General features: G+C 42.5%; 1 protein-coding gene across 1 annotated transcript in view; it reads left to right on the top strand.

Moving 5' to 3' along the window:
• otu (ovarian tumor protein) overlaps nt 1-11,346 on the top strand; it is a 17,466-nt gene extending 6,120 nt beyond the window's left edge. The window contains exons 9-15 of the mRNA XM_028305376.1: nt 719-814; nt 1,797-2,018; nt 3,565-3,680; nt 5,216-5,355; nt 6,196-6,297; nt 7,747-7,898; nt 10,806-11,346. Of these exons, the coding sequence (XP_028161177.1) occupies nt 719-814; nt 1,797-2,018; nt 3,565-3,680; nt 5,216-5,355; nt 6,196-6,297; nt 7,747-7,898; nt 10,806-10,984 (1,007 nt within the window). The 3' untranslated portion in view covers nt 10,985-11,346. The remainder of the gene's footprint in view (nt 1-718; nt 815-1,796; nt 2,019-3,564; nt 3,681-5,215; nt 5,356-6,195; nt 6,298-7,746; nt 7,899-10,805) is intronic.
• The last annotated feature ends 306 nt before the right edge of the window (nt 11,347-11,652 follow it).

The following is an 11,652-nucleotide window of genomic DNA, read 5'->3' as shown; positions in this document are numbered from 1 at the left end:
CCGTCTGAAGGCCAGCGGCCGACTGCCGCCCGCACCCCGCGAAGGCCCCCTCAACAGCAAAACGTTCGGAATTTATCAAAAGTAAAATTTATGAATGAAAGTAATGTTCGCTTGAAAAACGCAACGTGTCATTTAAAGATTAAAGAATTCTTAGCCTATTCGTGCAAAAATCTTAAAAATTAACATAGCCGTTTGGGAGGAGTAGGGAATTGAAGTAAAAAATCGATGTCCCGTATTTATTTTTTTAATCCACAACAAAGAGACGTAGGAAAAATTCAAACGTGTCAAATGTAGTCCTTGAACTGTTGTATAACATATATTTTTTTCAACAATTTCTGTCCAGCAGTAAAAGAGGAGTAGGCTTTACAAAATGACCATTTCACGCGGATTGAGGACACTAATCGCCTTAACAGGTCACAGTTAAGCCTAGTAACATACAATTTATGGATGCACATAACAATGTTTCATTCATCCCTTTCGCCTTGTCCGTGAGCTATTATGTAACACAGCTGTGACCTACTTTCGGGGATTTCCCGCGAATTCAACTCTGTTATATCACAATATTATCAAACTGTGCAATGCGTTAATACCTGGAACCGTTGCGAGCTGTATTGATTTCTGATGTTTTATTTAATTCTTGTGTCGACAGCAAACCTATACAGTGTCAGCCCAAAACTTCATGAAGTAAAGGTTCTTTCTAACATGTTTTGTTCGGTAGGCGGTAATCCCCCGGGTGGAGTGGGAGGTCCCGGGCCCGTGTATTCCAACGTGGGCTTCGCTGGCGGCGTGGGCACTGTGGGTGTCAACGGGATGGGTATGTAGAACTTATGTTTATAGAGTTTTACAGGGTAGCTTTTATTTAATGATGAAGATATGAGTGCGTCAAATATTTACATTGCTGCAATCCTCCTGTGGTTATTATCGTTTCGATAATGACGTTGGTTGGCAATGGATTTCCAGAGACAATTTCTCTTTGAGACTAAACTCTTGCCAAATAACATTTTGTAAAGGCGAATTGGACGTCCATTTCAATCTAGTTAATGACCCTTTATAGCTTACCTAATTAATAAATGTCTCATGCCATTTACGAGCCGAATCATAATGACTTACTAATTAGTATATTCTTAATTACAAAACTAGAAAGTACAAACTTGGCGGTTGACAATAATTTTGTCCATAATTGAATTTACCAAGTAATCTCTACTTTTAGTTTCTTTGAATGGATGACGCGCTTTTACGCCCGTATTCACAAACGATGCTTGCTTATGTGAAGCAGCAAATCGAACGCAACGTTGAATAGAGCTCTGATTGGTTCATGTCACCCTGAGCGTCCACGCGCACTGTAAGACCTCATAGTAATGTTTGTAAATACGGGCGTTAATCTACGTCATAAGCGTAACTTTTTTTTCTCTTTATTTTATTTAGGAGCTTAGATCGATACAGTCGAACATGTCAGCTCCATCATAACAAAAAACTTAGTATCTAAAGTACGGCCAACTAGCAGCGATACAAAATATCGATTCGACTGTCGAACTGACAATCTATTCTGTCTCTTCCCATCTTAAGTATTTGTCGTAATGTCTCTAAAAATATGTCATAGTCAAACCCCTGCTATTCCAAATGACCATGACATTGGGTTTGTATACATTTGGTATAGCTTCTCGTTGGCCGTACTTTAAATCAACTTAAGACTAGAAATAGCAAAGTTTATCACTACTTTGGCTGCCTCTGATGACGGCTCTGCAATGAAGTTAGAGAATATACTTCAGCATTACTTAACCCGTCACCTTCCACAGGCGGCATGGCGCCCGCCGGCGTGGGCCCGGGCCCGGCGCCGGTTTTCGGCGGGGTGGGCGGCGTGAACTGCGCGCCCTACATGTGCGGCAAGCTGCTGTGGTGCGCCGCGCAGTCGCCGCCGCCGCACGCGCCGCACCCGCCGCCGCCGCCGCCGCCGCACGGCGTCAACCCGCACGTGTTTAAGAGCGTGCAGGCTAACGGCGCTGATCTGCCCATGAATGGTGAGTACAGATTGCTATAGTCCGGTCTCAGAGCACGTAGAATTTTCGTCCAATGACCCCAAGCTACCCATCCTTATCGCTCGCGCGTAATGCGCTCGCACACTCACTGCGGGCGCCCGTCGCACAGTCGCGATAGCAATATAACACGCACGAGCGATAAGGATGGGTAGCTTGGGGTCATTGGACGAAATTCTACGTGCTCGGCGACCGGGCTTTAGTCAATTATGTTCAGGAGATCGCAACAATATGCTATTTTCGTCTAATTAATTCAGGCAATAGTCCACAGTGTTGACATCGGATTGCTGAATCGAGATGATCGAAGATTGCTGGTTCGATTTTCGTCAACCGCTGAAATATTATGGCAACACACTTCTAACACTAGCGTAATAATATTTAGCTTACTTGGAATACTTATTAAAAAAATTGTGTCTTAACGTGCGTGACTATAGACTAGAGCATTTTCATGAGCATTTCTATGTAATGTAACGTTCTTACGGATGGTACAACACAGGTAAATGTACCACGTTTGGTTCGTGAGAGAGTGAACACTAGAACATATTATATAGCGGCTCGTTATTCTGTTACAACAAGTAAATATTCACCTTTAAAGAAATACATTAGACTAATTAATACAGCCTTAAAAATTGGGCAATCTGCTCTCTTTGGATGCAATATTTGCGCGTCTATGACCAGCAACATTATTGCAAAAGACAGTACACATAGCTTTCTTATCTACACCTGTAGTAAGTCATCATCATCATCTCAGCCATAGGACGTCCACTGCTGAACATAGGCCTCCCCCAATGCTTTCCATGCTGCCCGGTTGGTGGCGGCCTGCGTCCAGCGCTTCCCTGCTACCTTTACGATGTCGTCGGTCCACCTTGTAGGTGGACGTCCCACGCTGCGTTTTCCGGTACGCGGAATCCATTCCAGAACCTTTCTGCCCCATCGGCCGTCAGTTCTGCGTACTATGTGCCCTGCCTATTGCCACTTCAACTTGCTAATCCGTCGGGCTATGTCAGCGACTTTGGTTCGTACTCCTCATTTCTGATTCGATCTCGCAAAGAAACACCAAGCATAGCCCTCTCCATAGCACGCTGTGCAACTTTGAGCTTCTGTATAAGGCCTATAGTGAGAGGCCACGTTTCCGAGCCATAAGTTATCACTGGTAACACACATTGGTATACACTCTAGTCTTCAGGCATTGAGGTATTTTGGACGAAAAGATGTTGCGTTGCGTAGTTTCCCGAACGCTGCCCAGCCGAATTGGATTCGACGTAAAAACGACGAAACATTTAGTTAACGTGGGACGATTATCTTGCGCTTCCATGATCAGTGGGCTGAGTGTGAGTTTAATTATTACTTAAAATGTATGAAAATTTCAGTTTTTGAAAGTTTCCCGCTAGGGGCGCTGTACAGTCCGTCATACATTTAATGTCATTTTGAGCGCGTTTGAAAAAAACTCACACTCGGCCCTCAGTTCTAGGTAATGCTACAGAAAAAATCTATTCAAGTGTTTAAAATTATACGATGTGTTCGCTCACAGACATCCCTACGCTGCGCTACTACTTCAACCTGGGCGTGGAGTGCATGTGGGCCGCCTACGGCCCGCCGCCGCCGCACCACCCGCCGAGACACTACTCGCCGCGCGACCTGGCCCAGGTACACAACCACTACATCTTCATTAGGTCATTTATACCCGTTTTCAACATCAATCCCTAATTTTAACTGACCCCTATGACTACAAAATGTATAAAATTATCACTTCACGGGATTTATTGCAACAGTATCTATTTTAACGGTAAATAAAATATTTACCCTCCCGACGAAAATATTTACCGTTAAAATAGATATTGTTGCAATAAATCCCGTGAAGTGATAATTTTATAGTAAAAATGCAACATAATAGTTTAAAATATTATACAATATGTATGTTATGTGTTACCATAGGGCTCACTTAAAAATTAGGTATTGTTGGTGAAAACAGGCATTAGTCTTACTAAAATAGTAAGACACGCGACGTTTGTTATTGAGTTACATTATGTACTCACGGCTTGACGTTTCGGCTGCGATGCTGCAGCCGTGGTCACAAACATTTGGTCTTCATTGCAGAAGCACGACCCCCTCTAATTTACCAGAATCAAATGGAGGATTTGTCCTACACTGTCCACGCTGGAAACTAGCCAACTACAAGTTGGCTTTATTATTATTCGCACTAGCACAGCGTTAGCTAACACCAGATTTACGTTTATAAGCCGAGGAATGCACTTTCCTCCCACGACGCTGGCCATTAGAGCCTCCGCTAAGACTTGCATGGGTGCAATGGTGCCTGCTCCGCGAGTTCGACGGAGGTATTCGCCGTGTGCCCGCTTATTAATGCACGGAAATGCACGCCCGTCACCTGTCACGCGTATGGACAGTTGTCACACGAATGGGCACTACACGCGTATGCGTGAGTTGTGGCGGAGGCACTAAAGTTTTTGGACGCTTTGACACCATAAGCTGGAAATTCATGCTTCCCTTAGTCCCGGTTTCTATCAAGGCGGAGTGGAGTGAACGCTGTTACGGCCAGCGTTTGTTTCATCAATGTTAAGTATACCTACCCTACATCTAACAGAAATATTGTTTAGAAACATTGATGAAACAAACGCTGGCCATAACAGCGTATTACACTTGAAAATTTCGACGGGTTCATCCAGTGTCTAAGTAGCTCAGTTGGAAGAGCAGTCGCCCGGCAAGCGGAAGGTCGTGGGTTCAATTCCCGCCTTAGGCAGTTCGATTTTTTCAAGTTATTTATAATTTTCAAATTAATTTGAGATGCGACTCTTAACGCTAAAAATTAAATAACTAAGTGTCGGACTGTTAAATTTTTCGGAGCAGAGAAATACATAATGAAAATCTGATTGGTTATTCAAAACACTTCTCTGCTCTTTTCCGCTCCGCTTCGCCTTGGTGAAACCGGGCCTTACCAATCACCGAGTTGCGTATTTTGCTAGCCTAATCTGCGTAGTCTCCGCATACATTGACAAATGAGACTTTTTCTTCCGCCACTTCTTCTCAGCACCAGCCCATATGTTGTCCCGAAGTGGTGGTAGGTAGCAAGCTATGTGTATTTGGGACGTGTATAAGTGCCCTGGAAAGGGCCTATGTACTGAATAAAATATTTGAATTTGAATTAACACTTGTTATCTCTGCAGGACATGCAGCAGATGGCGATCCACGACGGGCGCGCGCTGCCGCACGCGGGCGGCGAGCAGAACCACAAGCACGCGCCGCGCGACAACAAGCCGCCGCTCGCGCAGGGCAAGGGCGCGCAGCGGCCACTGCTGGGCCCGCGGTGAGTGGCCGCCTGCCATGAAGCGGCAATACAAATACAATGCGGCAATACGAACATTTTTGCTGTTTACCGTCAACGCCGACAATATCTATTCAACGGAGCAGCGGTCGGGCGTCATAAAAAAACGAGCGTTAATAGTAGTGCTGAACGGGTCATAATGGCATGTGTCGGTGCCGACGGCCAGCATTGACCACTAAAACAATATGACGGAGGTGGTTACCATGTCATCTCCGGCGATTCATAAGCCCGCCATACACGGACAGCTAGAAGCAGCTAGTGTCTGACAACTAGAAGCACACAAGTGTCTGACAGCTTCAAACTGAGACTGCATATCAAACTATAGTATTCTACGTACACACATACACGAAACTGCTCGAGCAGTCACAACAGCTTCAGTAGTTTAGCTCGAGCAGTCACAATAGCAAACTATGCAGTCGCATCTTGAAGCTGTCGATACTAACTACTGCTGCAAGCTGTCCGTGTATGGTGGGCCTTAGTACCCCTGCCCTGCAGTCATTCTGACTGCTACCGCTACCAGGAACAACGGGGCCACTGAAGACTGGAGGGCCTGGTCTCTACTGTACCTTTCATTTGGGGAGGAGGGAGGGGAGATTGCCACAACGCTTGCCAAACGGGTTGGCAAGCGTAGTTTTCTATTCTCTATCTATGATCGCTCACGCTGGCGCCACTATCCATCTTGTGCTATGCGGATAAGTCGACTCTTACACGACACGCCTTCTGTTGGTGGTGGGAAATTGTATTCTCTACTATAACCGTCCCCACATATTAAGCGAGGCAAGATTAAAACAACATGTTCTTATTTATTTTTTTGTTTCGCAGATTCAAGCGTGGTGGGAACAACCAAGATAACAACCAGACGAACAACCACAACCAGAACAAGGGGCATAACAACAACATGGGCAACAAGGGGCCTAACAACCGGTGAGTCATCATCTTCAAGTCATTTAGTCTCTGCTGTAGGAGGATAAGCTTCCCAAAAGATACTGCACTACCTAATAGATGCCGGATTCGGAGGTGAACTTTAAAATAGTGGCGATCTCAATAGCTCGATACCGGCTGTAGTAATACTAGGATTCCATTAAACTAGAATAGCCACACAACAAAAAAAAAACCTAATTGGCAAACTAAAGGCTAAATAGAGGATTTATTCTACATTCCTTATGCTAGCCAGTCGAGTTCGCCCTTTTACGACATCTATAATAAGAGTAAGGGTAGTCCTATTCTAGTGCCAGAACTTGGGGCTTCTTATTCAGTTGGTTTTAATCTTCTGAAGTCCTGTAATAAACTACCGTAAAGTTCTGAAGTGCTTTAATATAAATCCTAATAGTAATCCTCTCTTTCTCTCCATTGTTTTTGTACTTTTATTAGTTGTCAAATAAATATTTTTTCTTTCTTTCTCTTTCTTTTAGTACGTAAAGTTTTCTCTGTCCCTTTGAGCAATTTGGGCACGTGCCCAGGCCCCCGCGGGCCCCTCTCTGCTCAAAAGACCTTGATCCATAAGTGCCCAGAGCCCCTAGTAGGCATGTCCTTTAAAACGGACAAAAACCATTTAAGGGTTAAAGACGGCCTGAAATGGCAATGCCAGATTTTGTATGGAAGGTGGCGTCTTTTTTTTTTCGCGCGGCCATCGACCAAACTTTGTTTTTTGATTACAAAATGTGTAACAAACCAAACTTACTATGGCATGTATACTTCTAAACTCAGTCTGAACTGAGTTACGAGCATTAGAAGTTTAATTGTATTCATGTTTTCTCATTGTATACATTCAACCTCACGGGTGGGACCTGGAGTCCTGAAATACAGGGCTGCCCTAAGGCTCCAGTCACACCATTCTCTGTTCCTTCATAATGTATGTTTAATTCTAATTGTAACTTTAGATGTAATGTATAAGCCCTATAAGGTGTGAAAATAAACAANTCTGAACTGAGTTACGAGCATTAGAAGTTTAATTATTTTCATACTAGATTTGCTTTTTGCGCGCAAGTTTTGTAAGAAATTGCAACAAAATATTGCGCTATTTTTTTATTGCGCTGATTCTGCTGCATACTGATGTCTGGAGTCTTTAATGGATGGTATTGTTTGTTTACACATAAAATGTCATTATTTTGTTGCAATTTCTTACAAAACTTGCGCCCAAACAGCAAATCTAGTATGAAAATCATCAAACCTCTGATGCTCGTAACTCAGTTCAGACTGAGTTTAGAGGTATACATGTCATACTAAGTTTGGTTTATTACACTATTTTGTAATCAGAAAACAAAGTTTGGTCGATGGCCGCGCGAAAACAAAAAAGACGCCACTTTCCATACAAAATCTGGCATTGCCATTTACTCTGAAGTGCCATAATAATAAATGTCGTTATCTCCGCAGCCGCAACTCGCACATGGAGTCGCGCGGCTACGGGGCGGGCGCGGGCGCGGGCGACGAGGGCTGCGCGGAGCCGGCGCTGCTGCCGCTGCCCTACATCCCCTACCCGCCGCCCATCTACCCCATCCCCTACTACCCCATCGACTCTGATCCCGGTGAGTTTATATTTCTTTGTTCTTTTGGCTTGATTTCGTCCTATGCTGACATCAGTCGCGAAAGGTGAACAACCACTTTCTATGAAGCGTTGGGCCCAGTACTAAGTTTTTTGTACAGCTACAAAGTTTATGTCGTTTTTATGCCTTCATAAACTAGTTTATTATTGTGTTTATTTGGGGTTGCAAACTAATGTCATTCTCGAGAAAACTAAATTAGAAAAAACTAGAAAAAATGTTATTTTTATACAAAATCCAGTCGTCAGTTACCCAAATCGCAAGCAGAATCCGTTAGAAATAGCATAAAATGTTATTAATCGATAGTTTTATTTCTTCTTCTTCTTTTTTTTTAATTCAATTCAATTCAACAAGCATTCGCAACAGTCTCATCNGTCTCATCTGTGATTCGCAAGTAACATTGCTGCATTGACAGATGACAAAACGAATTATTTTCATTCATTAGTTCATTCAATCATTTTAGTTTTGTCATCTGTCAGTACAAACCTTCTTAAAGATCAAATACACTGAATTGTCCCACCCGTGACATTGACAGGGGGCGCCACCGTCAATACCGGATCGCTGGTTCCGATTTTTGCCATGTTTTCTAACATGGCAAAAATCCATGTCAATCTATATAGTTGAACGATGGTGGCGCCCCCCTGTCAATGAGTTTGGTGGGACAGTATAGTGTATTGAGTCTTTAATCGATTGACTTTTAACGTTCTATTTTACGTTATCTTAGATTAAATCATTAATTCGTTTTTAGTATTGTATACGACTTACGACATCAGTTAAAATTATCATTTTTACCGTAAAATACTCCCTAATGTATGCGTAATATAATATCAAAAACCTACCAATGTACAACTCTGTACAAACTTGGGCCCAAAATGGTTATTCTCCTTTCCTTCGCACACATACGTATGTTAGCCGAGTATTAAACGCGTAACCGACATTGGCGTCATAACGCATTGCCTTATATTTGTACGCTCGGGTGAGTTCGCAACGACGGCAGCGTGCGAGGATAACAAAAATACGTAGATGTTTGCATCAGTGCAGTGGCCTAATTCACGTATTTTTTTCACAGTCAACATCTCGCTGACTATCAGAAGTCGTCTCATTGAAAAACAGTTCTAAATCCGTATTCACAAGGGTCATTTTGATAGAACGATTACTCGATAGGATCGCAAATTCGCAACTCAGTGTTTTGTTGTCGTTTAAGTTGTTACGTGATTAAGAGTACAGGTGGAAAGCGTCCGAGTTGGATATATGTACCTAGTTTTAAACCTACAAAACCCTCTGAGATCTAGTGGCGAGAATGTTGCGATTCAATCGACTGAAAGTACTGGGTAGACTCTTAAGGTACATACAGACAGTACTTATCTTGGTTAACGGCAATGAAATGGTGGGATGGGAGGGGTAACATGTGACGTAACAGAGCTGTCACGGCATATCTGTCTGAAAAACGTCTGAAGTTTCGCTGACGTTTTGACATAACAACAAAAGCAAACTTCCGGACAGCTCCACTACCGCAGGAACATAATCAGCATATAGCTTATACTTTGTGTATTTATTTATTCACAGTTTAGTTGTATCAAATAATAAAGTTACGAGTTATACCACAGAATAATAATAAGTACTACGTACAGAAGTTTTACTTCGTGAAGGTATTTAAAAAAATGTATGCTCAATGTCATTAACCCTCGCTGTACGAGGTGGGGTGTGACACACCCCAGTACTTTAAAAATCGCCATAATTTTAAAAATTTGCAAGTGCTGAATTTGAAATTCTCAGTAGCTGGAATTATGGCGCTGCTGCTTCGATCAGCGTTGCAAAATCAGTCCAGCGGTGACTACCAACTGAGTTACATGCCTTTAAAGTGCGTGAGGGTGTCACACACCCCACCTGGTACGGGACGTTGTTAAAAAAGTTAAAAAATAATCTAACAGTTTTGGTATAATTTATATATTTTTAGCTTTGTTAATAGAATAAAACTCAATACAAATAATATTTTTCGTGATTTTCACGGAATCTGAAATTTTCAAGCACTTTTAGTCAAATGAGATGACTTTTAGTGCGAATCTGGAAGTTTAGTACTGAGATCCGATGATGTATGTGAACATACACTTATAGGCTACAATTTATACTTGGTGATACAATTTATGGACTACTGAAATGGAATAGCATATTTTATAAATAAATAAAATTGTTACGCTCCCATTTTATGCATTGAGCATACTCATTTTCTTTCATCAGAATTGTAGTAAATTGAAAACCGATAATCAAAATAAATTTATACCCTTCCAGTTTTTAATTTACTTTTAAATTATAAGTAAATATCTTATACTTTGTTAAATAAATCGGTTGTCATAATTAAAGGCACTAATTAAAAATTATACATAAGAAACTGATTTCTAAATTACAAGAACAACGGAAATTGTGTCTTTTTGTTATTTTATGATAAAAATGTCATAATACATATTTTCAGCTCAGAGCTTTTCATACACCTAATTAGAATACGTAAATAATCAATATTAAATATTAAATTCCACCTAAAAAAAATTTCAATGAAAATTTTATCACTTTGTATATTGGGGTATGTCATACCCCACCTGGTACGGGGCGTAACTTTTAGTCACCTCGTACACGGAGGGTTAACATTAAGGTGTAATTTAGCCTGTCTCAAGAGTCAAGCACCATTTTGTTGACAAACGTCAGTTATCGGCACTGCGCCGAAGTTATAGTGCTGATTTCGGTAAAGCGTGCGTGAGTCAATGTTCGCTCGTATGTGAGGCCTTGTCGAATAGTATCCTGTAGGTGGGCCATCGTGCGTGTTTTGTTTTCGATGTAAACCCGCGGAGATGAACAGGCCTGGTTATACATAGTAACTAATAAAACATGTATTTGCAGCCATGATGGGCATGATGGGTGGTATGGGCTACGTGGGCTACGAAGAGGGGGTGGAATACGCGGCGCCCATCCAGTACTACCCGCCGCACTACCCGCCGCCGCCGCACCACCCGCCGCCGCACCATCCGCAACATCCGCAACACCCGCAACACCCGCCGCACCACCAGGACAACAAGTGAACTGTCACTGTCAATGTCACTGCTAGACGCTGCTCTTGAGTTTATGCTTACGGATTTTTAGTTAGGTTACGAAACAACGCACAAAATTCGATTTAAGTTCCGCATTTGCGCGGCGCGACACGAAGCGTCGAACTATTCTTTCAGTCATTTTTGTATGTCGCGTTATAGCGGCGCTGCAATGAGCGTAGCATGGGTGCTTACGAGAGAATATTTCGATTTGTGCCACGTAGCGCCGCGCAAATGCGGTCCGACCTATAATCTCGGTCATAGATTTTGTGCTGTAATTAGGGTTTTCGCGAATGAAAGATCCGCTAGATGGCGGGACGTGGATGTGGGGTCTGACTGCTGCGTGATTGGTGGATTTTGACATATCTGTCAATGTCATGTCAAAAATAACCAATCATGCAGCATTTGGACCCCGCGTCTACGTATTGCCATCTGGCGGATTTTTCATTCGCGAAAACCCTCATTGGGTTGACATTCAACCTATCAAGTCTCAATCTATGATTGATATTGAATCGAGTTTTCACCGTTGTTTTGTAATACACTCATTAGTTACGCGCATTCTGAACTGAGTGTCTGACAGACCGCTACCGTCAAAAACGAATTTTATCATCCCTTTTATTAGTCTTGGGATATTGAGATTGTGTATAAATAATCTCGGTATC

The sequence above is a fragment of the Ostrinia furnacalis genome, unplaced genomic scaffold (genome assembly GCF_004193835.3).
Source record: "Ostrinia furnacalis isolate ACB-3 unplaced genomic scaffold, ASM419383v2 OfSCF0176, whole genome shotgun sequence".
Taxonomy (NCBI): Eukaryota; Metazoa; Arthropoda; class Insecta; order Lepidoptera; family Crambidae; genus Ostrinia; species Ostrinia furnacalis.
Note: the sequence above shows the minus strand (reverse complement) of the source record. Positions and strands in the feature narration are given on the sequence as shown.